This window comes from Pteropus medius, unplaced genomic scaffold, assembly GCF_902729225.1.
Source record: "Pteropus medius unplaced genomic scaffold, Ma_sr-lr_union100, whole genome shotgun sequence".
Classification (NCBI taxonomy): Eukaryota; Metazoa; Chordata; class Mammalia; order Chiroptera; family Pteropodidae; genus Pteropus; species Pteropus medius.
In genome coordinates, this window is record NW_024341894.1 from 834,986 (window position 1) to 851,451 (window position 16,466).

General features: G+C 42.9%; 1 protein-coding gene and 1 non-coding gene across 5 annotated transcripts; one reads left to right on the plus strand and one right to left on the minus strand.

The window, feature by feature from the left end:
* Positions 1 to 1,014: 1,014 nt before the first annotated feature.
* On the plus strand, positions 1,015 to 15,600 carry PGAP4 (post-GPI attachment to proteins GalNAc transferase 4). 4 transcript variants are annotated; one of them, XR_005651298.1, is made up of 3 exons: positions 1,371 to 1,659; positions 12,444 to 14,142; positions 14,583 to 15,600. XR_005651298.1 is itself a non-coding variant. In XM_039855584.1 (2 exons), the coding sequence occupies exon 2, from the start codon at positions 12,525 to 12,527 to the stop codon at positions 13,734 to 13,736; it is 1,212 nt and encodes a 403-aa protein (XP_039711518.1). In that variant the 5' UTR covers positions 1,015 to 1,263; positions 12,444 to 12,524; the 3' UTR covers positions 13,737 to 14,298. The 4 variants fall into 4 exon arrangements, 3 of the variants coding, with proteins under 3 accessions (XP_039711518.1, XP_039711509.1, XP_039711527.1); XM_039855584.1 differs by lacking the exons at positions 1,371 to 1,659; positions 14,583 to 15,600 and adding an exon at positions 1,015 to 1,263 and having other exon boundaries at positions 12,444 to 14,298; XM_039855575.1 differs by lacking the exon at positions 14,583 to 15,600 and having other exon boundaries at positions 12,444 to 14,298.
* LOC120598251 (U6 spliceosomal RNA) lies at positions 3,355 to 3,460 on the minus strand. The gene has a single exon (XR_005651544.1). It is a non-coding gene; the product is annotated as a U6 spliceosomal RNA (small nuclear RNA).
* Positions 15,601 to 16,466: the final 866 nt, after the last annotated feature.

Below are 16,466 nucleotides of genomic sequence, written 5' to 3' on the forward strand. Positions count from 1 at the left end.
GTAAGGACATGAAAAAATCTGTAGTGTAAGCCGTGACAGTTGTTTTTTTCTTTTTTTATAATCTAAGTGCCTGGGCTTGATGTTGTTATAATGCCCTGAGCCTCTGGATACAGTTTAGACCCTCTATTAATCTCTAGCAAAATCCAGAAGCAATAGAAGGAGCAGGAAGTAGCACAGTGTGAGGAAAAAACAACTGCTTTGGAGAGAGGTGAAGCCTCTGTAGACTCTCTCTCTATAGATTTGAATCTGAACTCTGCCACTTACTAGCTATGTAACCTTATGTAAATTTATAACCCCTCTGGGCCTCGGTTTTCTTAACTTGGAATAATAATAGTAGTTTCCTTTTAAGATTGTTGTGAGTACTAAAATAATTTGAATTCTGGATATTACACAGTGCCTAACAGATAACCACTCCATTGCCAACTAGTAGACTAGACTGACCAGCTGTCACTTGAACAAGATTGTTCCTTTGGCCAAACCTTATTCTTATTCTTTTTTTTTTTTTCATATGTAAGACAGGTATGATATTATCTATATGTCAAAATGAAAGGTGGAGGGTGAGGACTGCTTCAGATTCAAATGAACTATCAAAGCCCTGGCAGAGACTGACAGGTAAGTGGAAAGAGACATAGGGCTAAATCTCATGCCTGGCTAGATGATCTGGTTAGACCAAATCTGCTTTTTAATAAGTGTTTACATTTCTGGCTTTTGGAATAAGGGCTGCACTTGGCAAATTATCTTCTTAAATCCTTCGTCATTTGCAAACCAGGGATGGTAATCTCTAATGCACAAGAGTGAAATGAGAGCTAGAGGAATGTTCATAAGGCTCTTGGTATAACGCTGGGTACGGTGGGAGTTGGGGGTGGAAGTGGTGGCCCTTATTATTTTTATTACTGGCAAAAGCAAATCCCTTCAGTAGAGAATACGTTTAACAGTCAGCTGGGGATGTGAACAGCGCAGAGACCCAATCCTTCCAGCATTTCCCTCTCCGCCCATCAGTTGGCGCCTTTTGCCATCCTTGTTTCCCAAGCTGGCTTTGGGGGCTGCGGTCGCTCCGCAGCTCGCAGGTCACATGGCTTGCGGGAGCGAGGGGACCCCGCGCCGGAGGTGAGGCTTCGGTGCGCACACAACCGCGCCGCGCCGGCTTCTCCAGGGTTTCAGGGTTCAGCAATGGCTCCTCCATGGAGGCGAACCAGCCAGCCTAGGCGACACCAGAGACGGCCCTCGGCGTACGCAGGGGACACAGCTGATCGCCCCCACCAGGTAGGTTTCCCTTGCGCACAATCTGCCCAGCCCCTTTGACGTCGTGTTCGGAGAGCCCACCCCGGGGAGACATCAGATCTAGGGGATCTGGATTAGGGGTGGCCCCGCAGCTTGCACGGGGAGAGCAGCTGCGGAGGCTGGCGCAGCCAGGGAGCGCCTGCGCCCCCTGTCGTGCACTCTGGGCAGGCAGGCTTCGCTGTGGCCCAGCCGGTGGTGCTGGCCACGTCCTGCCGGAAGACTTCGGGGACCCCAGAAGGGCGCCCCCGGGCACGGACGGGGTCGGCGTTAGCATAGGGATGAGGGTGTCGCGGCGAGGCCGCCTTCCCCACCATTCGCCCGCTTTGGCTGCGCCGCGAGGAAGACAGGAAGGCGCGAGCCCGGCACGTGGGAATCCAGGTAAGACCCCCGTTCCTGTCCGGCTTGGTCGGGCCGAACAGCCCCAGGGCGCATTGCCAAATGGCCGCCCGCGCGCCGCGAGAAACCGCCGCGCGTCCACCCCTCCCGCCAGCCGGGCACGCCTATAACGCGCTGCTGCAGTGATGGATTTCTGCGGGCGACCTCGCAGGCCGGGTCTGAGAAAGGGCGACCGGGAAGAGGAAGGCGTCCTTCCAGCTCCGGGAAAGGCCAGCCGAAGGGAGCCAGAGCGGCGATCGAGACCGTTAGCCCCCGCCTATTGGTGGGGAAACTGAGGCCGGAGCACGGCGGGGACTGCCCAAGGTCAGCGGCAGACTGTAGATCCAGGATTCTGGTCTTCCACTCCCATTCCTTTTCCACCAGGGATAGTCAGGACCAGGCCGGCTTGTCTCGCATTCTTCCTGGCTGTGCCCCCTGTGTCGTACTGCGACCGCGGAGTTCGGGGGCGAGAGTTTCCGCAGGGTGGGTGAGACGCAGGCATTCCCTGCTCATCCCATCCTCTCCCCTGGGGGACCCGCAGGGCGGCTGCAGTGATATCACTATGCGGACCATTAACAAAACCCGGAGGTGTATGTGCGTGCTCGCGCGTGCATTTCCCCAAGAGAACTAAACCTTGTATGGGGGAATAGCTTTTTTAGGGGTGCATTTCTAGAGTGCACTGCACCAGGTACTTTGGGAGGTGAGAGAAAACCGTGTCTAACACCAAACACTATTAAAGTTAATAGAATTTCTGAAAAGAAAAGTTTATTACGAAACATTAAGGAAACAGAAAAGTGTAAAGGAGAGAATAAAGATAAAGTCTCATCTTCTCGATTGTTGAGATTTTTCTGGATATCTCAAATTTTTCACCGCATACACAATAACACAGACAAAAATAGTATCTTGTTTTAATTTGCATGTCAGATTACCCAGGGGAAATCAGCACTTTCCTCAGTGTATTGGTCTTTTGCATTTGTGTGGATGAATTGACTATTAATTCTGTTGCTCTTTTTTCAATTAGAGTTTGTCTGTTCCTGATTTTTAAGCACTCTTTATATATTACATGATAAAGTAGTAATTCTGTCATATACGTTGTACAGTGTTTCCCAGTTTGCTTAATGTTCTCAGTTTTTCATCTTTGCCTATATAAGTTTAACTTTATGTAGTCAAATCTATTCTACCTTTTCTTTATGGTTTCTGCTCAAGAATCTTGCTGAAAAAGGCCTTCATAACCCAAGTTTATAAAATATTCTTCTGTATTTTCTTTGGGCATTTTTAAACTGTCATTTAATTTTTAATTAATGTGGAATTTATTCTGGTTTAAGTTGTAAAGTAGAGAGCTAATTTACTTTTCCTTAATAGTTAGCTAGTTGCTACATAGCTATTAAGTCTATTTTTTACCCCTGAATTAAATTGCTACAATTTCGGTAGGTTTAAATTATTATATACTTGTATCAATTTGTGAATGTTTGCATCTATTTATCAATGTATTTTGGTGCCAGTGCACCAAATTTTAATTACCGAAGTTTATAATAGGTTTAATATCTAGTTAGGCAGATTCTCTCTTATTACCCAGTATCATTTTCCTGGCTTTTAAAAAAAAAAACCATTTTATTGAGGTATAGTTTACATGCAACAATATGCATGATTTAAATGTACATTTTGATGAATTTTGTCAAATGTAACCACCATCACAGTAAAAACTTATGGAGCACTACGTAAACTTGATGTCATCATCGCAGAGGGGCCATGCTAATTTTCAATATATCCTTCCAGTTTTAGTATATGTACCACCAAAGTGAGCATTTCCTGGCAGTTTGTATTAGTACTGATTCCAAATGATCTTTACAATAGTCTGATAGTTAACCAACCTCTCCTCACTCCACCCAAACAAACAAAATAATGCATTTGACCTAATTACCTCCCAAAGACTCCGTCTCTGAATACCATCACATTTGTGATTGGGATTTTAATATATGAATTTTGAGAAACACATTCAGTCTATAGCAGAGACCTAGCTAAGACTCTTTTAATGTCAGTATATTTAAACCTTCCTTTTTCTTTTAATGTCTCCACATTATCCCCTTGTGTAATTATCTAAACACCTGTTCCTTGTTGCCAGGCATTTTCTTTCTCTGAAGTTCATCGTTCCTTCTTATACCCCTTTCCACCCCTCCCCCTCTTTCTCTTTCTTACTATGACAAACAAAACTGCCCTGAACATTCCTTGTCTATCTTTGGTAGCATGTGTTTGCATTTCTGCAGGGTAGATAACTACAAGTAGAATTTCTCTGTCAACGGGGATGCGCATATAAAATTTTTATAGATATTGTCCCAAGTTTTCCTCTAAAGGTTGCACCAATCTATATGAAAGTGCCCATTTGTTGAAATTGAATTGACCTTATAGTAACTATAGAGATTCATTTTGGAGAAAGAGACCTCTATCTTCTCTCGCACTAGTGAGTCTTTCCAGCTGGGAAAATGATATTTTTCTCCATTTATTAAAGACTTTTAAAAATGGCCTTCTTATGGTATGTGCACATATTCTGCACATTTCTTAAATTTATTTCTAGGTATTTTAGTTGGCTTCCCCCCCACCCCATTTTGTCTGGGATCTTTTATCCCATTAGTTGATGATCGATTAGATGAAACCAATTAGTATACATAATATATATAATACTATTTTTACATAGTAATTCTGTTAAAAACCGCATTCTGAAAGTCTGTTATCATTTCTAATGTTTTTTCCAGCTGATTTTCTTGGGTTCCCAATCTGTGCAGAGACATTATTCCATATTGGTTGAGAACAGTGGTTCTCAAACCCATCTGCTTGGGTTCAAGTTTCATCATCCACTTAAAAGCTTTGTTATCCTTGGGTATGAGTTAATTGTGCCTTAGTTTTTGTTTTTGTTTTTCAGGTATAAAAGGGGCTTAAGGGGTAGTACTTCTCATAGGCTTTGTATGAGGATCAGTGAGGTGCTGGCACATAAGAAGTGCTTAGCAAACATTTATAAATCAGTTGATCTTTAATCATTATGTGACCTCTTATTTGATACTCTCAACTTTATAGCTTAATGATTGAGGCCTGCAGAGGTCAACTTGGCTGTGATCACATATATGTTCTATAAGCATTGAGCCTCTTCTGTGCATACTGTGCTAGGTCTGTGAGGGATACCAAAGATAAATCAGACTGAATTCACTAACAAGGAATTTATAAGTTCCTTGGGGTTTAAGTCAAGGGCCATGAATAAAGCCATTGAAGGCAGCAGGTATCATGGGGAAAACTTTGAAATTTGTCCTGTATTTAAATTTCCTGCTTTCGACTTCATAGCATTTTTTTTCTCATCTAAATAGTATTAATTCCATTGCTATTTGTGAGTTGCTATTTTAATTAGAAGAAATAGATGTGAGTTTACTATAGAACTTAGATATGTAGTCAGAGCTTAATAAGTGCTAGCTATAAATAGATACAGTCTAAAGTAGAAAGTGACAAATAAATGTCCTTGGGAGAAAGTTCTTGTTAAGGGCCCCAGCACTTGAGAAAAAAGATTGTTATTTCTAATTGGGGGAGATCAGAGTTGGCTTTCAGAAGAGGTCCCTTTTGAGCTGACTCTTTTTCAAATTAATTAATTAATTAATTTTTAACAAAATTGAGCTGACTCTTGATGGTTGATTTGGCTGTGTGAGAAGAAGTGGGTCTGGAAAAGTAGTTGGAACTGGATTGTGAAGAATCTTAGCAAAGAACTTGGACTTCATTCTACAGTCATTGGGGAATCATTGAACAGTTCTACAGAGAGTGCCATGTTCAGACCTGTGCTTCAGAGTATCAGATAGATGCTGATAATGTGAAACATTGTCATGATTTGCACAGCGTCTTGTGTCTGACCAAGGGCTTTTTATAGCCATCGTCTCATTTCACCTTCACAGTGCCTCTGCAAAATAGGAAAAATAAAAAATATGCCATTGATGGAGGGATTAAAAGATTTGCAGAGATTAAATGATTCTTTGATGCAAATGAACCTTAATTAGTGCGTGTTGGCATCAAAACAGGTTTTTTTGGTTTCAAAATCTTGTTGCTTATCCTGGAATCAGAAGCCTTCTTAGGAGCCTGTTGCAGTCAGCAGGCCTGGAGGTAAAGAGGAGTAACTGGGGTGTGGCGGTGAAGAAGGGCATGGCACTGGGAAAGGGAGGAGAGAACAAACAGAGGCATAGAGAGACCATAAGAGATAGAATGGCCAGCACTTGGGAAGCGGCTGGATAGGGGTGAAAAGTCAGAACTTACTGGTCTTTTGGATCCAGGTGTCTGGGAGAGTGGTGGTGCCAGTGGCATAGAAGGGCTGACCTGGGAAACACAGGCCATTCCTGAGTGTTTATCTCCTGAGGCTCGGCCTGGCTGGCTGCCTCCCATACCCCTACGACCCCTTCAGCTTAATTTTCAGAAGCTGCACTAAATGTGATTGTCATTGTTGCTCCATTTATAACATCTAGCCATATGTCATGCTCATTTCTTAGTGTCTTTGTCCTTTACTGTCCTCCTTGACCCCTCCATCCTAGACATGGTAACAGGCATAATCCAGTTTAGGAGCTGGTTGTGTTTCAGAGTGTACTTGCAAAGCATAGGTAAGAATTCCGTAATGAAGCCTTAGAATCAGGGCTGTGAAGGTAGAATTGTTTCCAGGCCACTTCATCAGTGCCAGTCAGTCCACGACATCGTGGGAGCATGGGCCTGAGCCGCCAACATCATGATGACAGTGGAATCCTGGAAAAAAGGCAATCGGAGTGATAACGTCAACATATCTCTCTTTCTATCCCACCCCATGATTGGGCTGGCAGTAGAGACCTCCTTCTCTCAAACTAACAATGGAAAACACTATGTTTTCAGATCTGTTCCCCTAGTGCCAGTTATCTTAAAAGCCAATCAGTAAACAAAATTATAGGTGGCATGGGGCACCACACCCACAGTGCAGCAATCTTTAAGAAGATATTTTAAAAAGCAAACTAGAACATAGTCCTGAATGCCTACACAACTTCATGTAGCTGGATTTTAGGCAAATCAGTCATCTGATCATTGAATGAAGGATCCTATCCCAGCTCCCATGGCTTAAGGTGGGTGTGCTAGATTGCATTGTTGTTCAAGATATTTTCTGCCCCTCCCTGGAGAGACATATATTTACCTAATCATTGACTTGAGGCTTGGCCATAAGTCTTTTGATATCCCCTTCTTGCAGAAAAATTACATAACTCTGTTAAGGTCAAGAGGTATTACGTGACTTGCTCTGGTCAGTAAGATATAGGTGAATACAATATGTGTCATTTTTGAGCTGTAGCTTTGAGAGCCAGCTGGTGATCTACCATCTGTCTCTTTACCCTCTGTCACAAAATCAGCAATGTTCAGGTAAGAGACAGTTCTGTCTACCTGGGTCCTGGAGTATGGATGACACGGAGCAGAGAAAATTGACCCACCATGGATCAATAGTTTAACCAAGAATTCAACCTAAGTTCTTATAAACCCCTGAGATTTGGGGGTTATTACTGTAGCATGTCCTAACTCATAACAGTATATAATAATATGGAGACCAGATGCCTTCTAGAAATTTCCCAGACTCTCTGAGCAGATTGCTAGATCCTTTCTTTTTTTCTCTGAGGGCTTAGAAATTGGCCTGCTGCTCTTCCTTTCTATTGAATCTTCACTTTTCCCCTTCCTCTGTTTTGTGGGAGGAGTAGACTTTTCTGCCCCATTGCTTTGGCCAGTGGATGGTGAGTGAACTTGATCTATGGCACACTTAAGCAAGGCTGTAAGTGTATCTGCATATTTTGATTCTTATGTAGCTGCCGTCCACCACAAGGCATGCCCAGGTGGCTGTTCTGCAACTTGACCTGGAATGAGAGGTATATGGAACCACCTGGTCCTCAGCTGCAGTCCGGAACTGAGCCCAGCTGAGCCATGACTATCCACAGACCAGTGAGAAATGCATGTTGTTATATCAAGCTGTGAAGATCTGGGGCTGTTTATCACCCCAGCAAGAGCTGATCAATGTAGGCAGGAACCGTGTGTCCTCAGAACTGAATCTCTGCACTTCCCCTGATCATCAGTACAACAGCAGTCTCACACCATATTTTTAAAACAAGGGATTTCTGAGATGTTAATAATGTTATTACCTCCAGTGGAGAAATTGCTTGAGATTAAATGTCCATTTTATACCAGCACTAAGGTCTTTAGTTTCCATCCCAATAAATATTGAAATATAAGGAAGATCATCACGCTTGCTTTATAAACATAGCTTCAAGAAAGTCCTCTCCCTCTCCTCTATCTACCTGGAACACACAAGCCTCTCTGTATGTATATATATTCTGGAGCCAGCCTTGCAAGCACACCGGGCTCCTTAGCAAGATCCTGGAAAATAAAGCAGTAAGCCATGGGCCTGGGAGGACTTGGTGCTTTCAGGGCCTCTCCAGTCATATCTGGGTGTTAGAGTGTGCCCTCAGTCAGTTTGTTCATTCAGTAAATATTGTGGACTTTAAACTTATGTGACAGGTAGTGCTGGGTGCTGGATATCCATGGTGATCAAGACAAATAAACTCATTGTCCTCCATGAGCGTTTATTCTCATGGGGGAGGCTGACCAAACCAAGAGCTAGCAAGGAATCTAACAAGCTACTGTTACTGATAGAATTGCTGGAGGAAGATGATATTTATGTTAAATATATTAAAATTGAAAATTTATTTTCTATAAGCCAGTACTTTTAAGTCAAAGGTACAAATAGATATTTAATAAAAGTTTTCATCCCACCCCATTTCCTAAAGCACCTAGTTCTCTTCGGAGGCAAAGGTGCCAGTCTCTCATATATCCTTCCAAAGATAGCATATGTATATACAAGTACATTTATGTCTATTTCCCCCTTTTCTTATGCAAATATATCATGATGTATATATTTTTTTATGTCTACTTTAGCCGAAGATGCATCTTAAAAATTTTCCATATCTGTACATAGAGTTTGCTTAGATTTTTAACCCTTTCTTTCTTTCTTTCTCTCTTTCTTTCTTTCTCTCTTTCTTTCTTTCTTTCGGTGAGAACACTTAAGTTCTACTCTCTTAGCAAATTTCAATTTTATAAAATACAGTATTATCAACTACAGTCATCACATTATGCATTAGATCCTCAGAACTTATTCATCTTATAACTGGAAGTTTGTAGCTTTTGACTAACCTCTCCCTATCTTCTCACCCCTCAGCCCCTGACAACTAGCACTCTACTCTCTGTTTCTATGAGTTTGACATTTTTTTTTTAGATTCCCCATATAAGTGATACCATGCAGTATTTGTCTTTCTTTGTCTGCCTTATTTCACTTAGCGAAATGCCTTCCAGGTTCATCCATGTTGTCAGAAATGGCCAGATTGTCTCCTTTTTTTAAGGCTGAGGGAGTTGTGTGAGCAAAGGCCAGGAGATGAGTATGAGCTAAACAGAGTCGAGGTTATGAAAGATCGGCATGTCTAGAGCTGTCCTGCTCACTGGCTGGATGTAGCTATTGAACACTTGAAATGTGGCTGGTCTGTAAATGTAACATGCACAATGGATTTCAAAGACTAAGTATGAAAAAAGATGTAAAATACCTCATTAATAATTTTTTATGTTAGCTTCATGTTGACATAATAGTTTTGATCTATTGCATTAAAATATGTTATTAAAGTTAATTTCACCAGTTTCTTTTTATTTTTTATTGTAGCTGCAAGAAAAATTTAACCTACATATTGGCTTGCATTGTATTTCTAGTAGAGCAGGGGTTGTAAACTATGTACTGCAGGCGAGGTTTGGCCTACAGCCTGTTTTTCTGTGGCTGGAGCACTAAAAATAGTTTTTACATTTTTAAAGAGTTTTAAAAAGAGAAAGTCTAAGAAAAATATGCAATAGACACAGTATGTGGCCTGCAAAGTCTAAAATATTACCATCTAGCCCTTTACACAAAGGCATTGCCAACTTCTGGTCTTGAACATACTGAGAAAGACGAGGCAGTAGAATAAGATGACAGAAGAAGATGGGGTCCAGATCACAAAGGGCCTTGTGAACCATCATAAGTTTGGATTTTATAAAGAGAGCAATAGGACACTAAAGAAGGATTTTAAGCAGGAGACTGAAATGATCAGATTCAGTTTTTAAATGATAATTGTGTGAGCATGTGTGTGCACACGCACGCGCACACACACACACACACACACTCCTTAAACATCTCACTCCTAGGACTTATCTAGAATAAAGTGTCACAATGTTGCTTTACCAAAAACTGTCACTGGAAGAGTAGGTTGGGAAGGAGGGGAGATAGTAATTTTACACCAAAAGCACAGAGCTCTGCATTGTCATTGTAATCACATTGTCATCTTAGCATTTAATATGTGCCTTGCATTTTCCAAGCTGCCTGCCTTATCTTGTTGACTGTATTTTGTTTCTTCTAAGTGAATACAGTTCTCCTGGGTAATAACTAGCAAGGGTGAGAAGAATAGGATAGGCCAGAGGCCACCTGAATGACTCTATTCCCAAGGCCAATTTACGAGAAGTGTGAGCTCAGCCCAGTTTTAACCCTTGGCTTCCACTAGTAGTGATGTGGACATGTGCAGCTGTGTGATTTGTTAGCTCCAGTGACCTGAGCAGATCACAGAAAGAAGCAGCCTGCCTGCAGCACTCTGGAAGTTTACAAACCAGCAAGCCATGGTGGCGAGCTGTTCAAACCTCTCCCTGCTTATTTTTCTCTTTAGTACTACTCAGATCGCTTACTAGTACCGGGATAATCTGTCTCACTTCTGGAGTCCCACAGTATAATCTGTTTCTGTTGTCAAAATGAGACTTGTCTCTCTGCTTTCTTGAGTTGTACTGTGTCAGGATACAGTAAGTCCTCACTTAATGTCGTTCATGGGCTCTTCCACTTTAAGCGAAATGACATATAACGAAACCAATTTACCATAGACTAGTTGATACAAACAATAGTTATGTTCCTACAGCATCTCATTAGTGTTAAAACTAAACAATATTGTTTGAGGACCTGCTGTCCTGTGGAGAGGTTTGGTATCCTACACAACGCTAGTGGGCAGGGCAGGCTAACTGTTGTAATGAGTCCAAAGATCATTAGTGGCTAGACACAGAGGTTTATGTATAACTTGCAATACATCCCACTCTTGGAAGTGAGCAGTGGGAGAGATCTTTGTCCCGTGCAGCCATTCAAGGACACAGGCTCCTGCCATCTGGCGGCTCCACCCATCTCTAGATCTACCGAGGTTGTTTGTTCAGCTAGCAGATGGAGAAAGGGAAAGTTGAGAGGCACATCTGCTCTCAACCACCTTGGCCCAGAAGTCACACCCATCACTTTGCTCACATTTTACTGGCAAGCCCTAGTCACATGACCTCACCTAGAAGAAGACGGGCTAAGAAATGTGGTCTTTCTGTGTGCCCAAGAAGGAGAGAGCACGGATCTGAGAGCACCAGAGACTCTGCACCATGGCAGCCTTGTCTGGTGCCTGGGTAGTCCTTCCTGCAAGATAATTCACAAGCTAGGCTGTTTTCTTCTGAATGTGTGCAAATTATTACGCTTGTGATGTAATAGGTTTACTCTCTGTTCTGTAGACTTCAGTGAGTTTTGCATTGACCTTAGTGGTATCGTGCTGGTTTTCTCCTTTTAATTCTGCTTTTTGTTTTGTTTTGTTTTTGTTTGTTTGTTAGTTTGTTTCGGTGTGAGTCAGTAGATCATTAGGTCTACTTAGTCCTAAGGTATTACTTGAGGTTGTAGTATATATAGATAGATTTAATGGCATTTTTAGTCTGCATTATTTTGCTCGGTAACATATTTAATCTTCACAGTAAACCTATGAGATAAGTTTTATTACTGTCTCCATTTTAGGGGTTAGGAATCTAAGATGTGGAGGGTGAAGTGAATTTTTACCAAGTGAGTGGCCAAGCAGGGATTCAGACCAGCATGTACCTGACTCCAGGCCTGTACTGTTTGTCATTGTGTCACGCAACATTCTTTTCTGGAACTGGCTAGATGCGACTGTCTTCTCCATCTTCATCTCTGCCCACCCCTCCTCTCCCTGAAAAGCTGCTCATGGATCTTTCTTCAGACATTTCCTTCTCTCCTAAAGTCTGGAGCTCTAGAGTTTGCTTGCACATGGGAGACCCTTTCCCTCACTGGTTTCCACAGCAGTTCTGTAAAAGATAAAATGGGAGAACAATCAAGATTAAATTAATATGCAACTTTAAGTATAGTTGCATGAGAATAGAGAAATAGGAATAGAAGATTTTGACAAAGACATTTCAGGGAACTCTAAATAGTTCTTGTTTGTTTGTTTGTTCGTTTGTTTGTTTGGCATGTGCAAAAAAGACAGTTTTCAGAAATTACATCAACAAATATTTACAATGTACTTACATTGGAGCTTACTTTAAATGTGTATTTCCTTTGTGTCAAGCCTTGCTTTTTTGCATCTGTTTTAAGAACCCAAGTTTATGTAGCTGCTGAATTGACATAATGATCTTACTACCTGGTGATTTACTGGCACATTGTAAATTTAACTAAGCATCTGCAGGCATGGAGACTTGGTCAGATGCACCGAGGTTTCCTTACTCATAGAAATAATAAAAGAATTCGAAAGATCATTAACAGATACAACCAAAGAATACTGTACTGGAGACTTAAGTCTCTAGTTGCTATGCAGCCTAAAATTAGAATTTCTGGTTTGATATGTGCTGAGTTCAAGCCCCAGATTTTTTAAAAGCCCTTTACCATTCTCTACTTCCTCTTTCTTTAGGTTTGACTTGCACTGATTTTGGCCTCCGGTCCAGTCCAGAATGGTTTGTTCTTGGGACCAGACCTGACCAGAAGTGACCTCATGAGCACATCAACCTCTCCAGCTGCCATGCTCCTCCGGAAGCTGAGGCGGCTCTCCTGGGGCAGCACTGCTGTCCAGCTCTTCATCTTAACGGTGGTGACGTTTGGCCTGCTGGCCCCCCTGGCCTGCCACCGGCTTCTACACTCTTACTTCTATCTCCGCCATTGGCATCTGAACCAAATGAGCCAAGAGTACCTGCAACAAAGCTTGAAAGAGGGTGAAGCTGCCCTCCACTACTTTGAGGAGCTGCCCTCCGCCAACGGCTCAGTGCCCATCGTCTGGCAGGCCACGCCCCGTCCCTGGCTGGTCATCACGATCATCACTGTGGACAGGCAACCTGGCTTCCACTACGTCTTGCAGGTGGTATCCCAGTTCCACCGACTTCTTCAACAATGTGGACCCCAGTGCGAGGGACACCAACTCTTCCTGTGCAACGTGGAGCGCAGTGTAAGCCATTTCGATGCCAAGCTGCTGTCCAAGTACGTCCCCGTGGCCAACCGCTATGAAGGCACCGAGGATGATTATGGCGACGACCCTTCAACCAACTCGTTTGAGAAAGAGAAGCAGGACTATGTCTATTGCCTGGAGTCCTCCCTGCAGACCTACAACCCAGACTACGTCCTGATGGTAGAAGACGACGCCATTCCAGAAGAGCAGATCTTCCCAGTTTTGGAGCACCTGTTGCGGGCTCGCCTCTCTGAGCCGCACCTTAGAGATGCCCTTTATTTAAAGCTCTATCATCCCGAGAGGCTCCAGCACTACATCAACCCAGAGCCCATGAGGATCCTGGAGTGGGTCGGTGTGGGCATGTTGCTAGGGCCCTTACTGACCTGGATATACATGCGGTTTGCCAGCCGTCCGGGGTTTAGCTGGCCCGTCATGCTCTTCTTCTCCTTGTACAGCATGGGTCTGGTGGAACTGGTGGGCCGGCACTATTTTCTGGAACTGCGACGGCTGAGCCCTTCCCTGTACAGTGTGGTCCCTGCTTCACAGTGTTGCACCCCAGCCATGCTCTTCCCTGCCCCTGCGGCCCGCCGGACACTCACCTACCTGTCCCAGATATACTGCCACAAGGGCTTTGGCAAGGACATGGCACTGTACTCGCTGCTGAGGGCCAAGGGAGAGCGGGCCTATGTGGTGGAGCCCAACCTGGTAAAACACATCGGGCTCTTCTCCAGCCTCCGGTACAACTTTCATCCTAGTCTGCTCTAGCAGGTCAAGAAATGTCTTTCTGAAAATGGCCACTTCTCGGAGATTGAAATAAGGAGCTCTTTACTTAGATATGGTCACTTGTAGATATTTCATTGTTTAATGTTGCTGGAGATATAGGCGCTGGGACAGCTGAGGAACGGGACAGCTGAGGAACAGACCAGCCAAGAACCTTGGCTTTGGTAACCCTATTGGGAGCAGCCGTTGGCCACAGGTCCGGACCTCTGTCCCCTCCACAAAGCCACACTGCCTCATGCAGTCTGACCCACCCAACGAGGGGGCATTTAAATGCCTGTTACATTCTCTAGTTGTTTTCAGCTCTGGTTCGTGATGGAGCTTGTGACTGCCAAAAATATTGTACACCACGATATGACTGTTTTAGGCTTTTAAGCGTAGAATTTGGTGAAAGGTGAGATCCTTTCATCATCATTGGGCATGAGAATGGATGTACGTTTGGAATATATGTTTAAAGAGGCAGGACCGTGTTGATAGACTCCACTCGTTTCCTTAACCTGGTGTAATAAAAGCTGTGCAGTGCCCAGCATCCTGGAAGCAGGTGACCTGGCTTCTGTTACCTGCCTTTTTCTTTTCCACACATCTGTAGTGCACTGATAATCAGTATTGCTAGTGAGAACTTTAAGGCATAGCAGAATTTGAAAGCACCTTATGGACCATCAAAGTCAGATTTTTATGTTTAGTAGTGATTTAATGTTGAAGATTTCTATCATATTCTAATTATTTGAAAATTGGACATTGCAGAATGATATAGGACGGGTGAGCTCTTTACTGATTGCATATCTTTTCCCTGAACTTTGCTGGCTAACTCGCCCTCATTTCTTTTTCTTCTAGGTAGCATGATGATATAGAAGGGAAAACATGGACTGTGAAGTCAGAAGACCTGAATTTCTATTTCAGGTCTGTCATGGCCTACTGCTGTAAACTTGAGCAAGTCATAACCACTCTGAATCTCAGTTTCTTCACCTGTAAAATGAGGACAGTGATACCTACCTTTTAAAGTTGCCATGAGGATTAAATGACAGAACGTATGTAAAACACCTAGCAAGTGCTTAGCCCATAGAAGGCCCTTGGCAAATATTAGTTTTTTTCTCTCCTGTAATAAGTATATAAAACTCAAGTGTATTTTGGATAAAGATATTAATAATATCGTTTAGAGTTTGAGATAGGACTGACACCTATGGAGCAGCTGTTCCAGACCAACCACTGCTAGAATAAAGGCTGACGTATCATCGTGACTTCTGAAGGATATGCAGCTTTCATCTAGCACCACTTCCAACCAAGCCAAAAATAATGATTCATTCAAACTAGAAATGATCCGAGACTCCTCATGAGCTTATTCCCAAACTAGCATCTGAAAATTACTTTTCTTGAAAGTGACAAATAAGTGGCCTTTGACAGTACTTATCAAACCAGTAGCCAAAAGTCCCTTTATGAGGATAGATGATTCTATAAGAGTGGTTATATTAGAGTTACCCAGTTTGTTTCGGTGCCACATCTTCCGTTGGCTTTTATATTTCCCTAGTGAGCTTCCATTTGGGGACCCACTTAAGAACATGGAGAACATATATGGGCTTCAGCATCATCCTCTAGGGATGAAAAAACTGAGACCCAGAGATGCTAAACAACTTCTCCAGGTTCACACACCTGAACAGTGGCAGAACCAGGACTGAAACACAGCTCTTCTGACTTCCAGCCCTTGTGCTTTTTTCTTAACCACATTCATTTTATAAATATCTATGTAGTCAAACTCTCTTTTGTAAAATCTTTTGTAACCTGGACTAAATAATGTCTCTGTAGGCTAAGATGGTAGAAACTCATTGTCATATTGGTCTTGGGGAACAAACAGGTATCAGTGAGTGTTGTGTTGTTATAGTGAGCTGTTGTGTATCCCCCAGGAATGTCCAAAGTGATCTGAGCTACTAGATGACTTATTAAGATGTTCAGATTCCATGCCCTCATTCCTCCTCTTCTAGCAACTGGTCCACCCCCAACCTAGACCTCACTGGAATTTGTTGTATTAATGATTGGACCTCCTCATGAAATTTTTTCCCAATAATAGGAGAGCCACCTCTAAGCTAGCCAGGCCCAAGATAGGGAATCATTGCTGTTTACAGTTCTGCTTTTTCTAGTTCAGTTGTCTACTGCATGCAGACATCTCCTCCCCTGACTCCATTCTGCACGGCAGAGGCTATCTTTGCCTTGTCTAATTACCAATGTACTAAGACATCTTCTCTCACTGCTCTTAAGTGGTGTCTGCCATCCTTAGACATTTTCTGCAGATGCGAGCTCAGTGCTGCCCTTTTATTCCTACCCACTTCTAGGTCTTCCTCCCTTCGTCTATCATTTGTAGAGTCCAGTTTTTGTATATTATCCTTTATTAGGACAGCTGACAGCTTTACACCAAAGCTGAAGTCTCATTTAATCCTAAACAAAGGGACTAGAGGAGAACTAAAGTCCCCTTCCCATATCAAGGTGCATAGGTTACCAGGTGGGTGAAGGTCTCTAACAGTCCCACTCACCTTTCAGAATTTAGGCCTAAGAAGCTTTCATTTGTGACTGAGTATATTTGCATAGACATATCAGTTAAAAGCATCTACTGAGGTATCCTGAGAAGACTTTTATCATTCCCTTTTATTTCTATAGGATTAATTTTGGGGGGGATGTGGCGAATAGTATCAAACACACACACACGCACACACACACACACACACACAC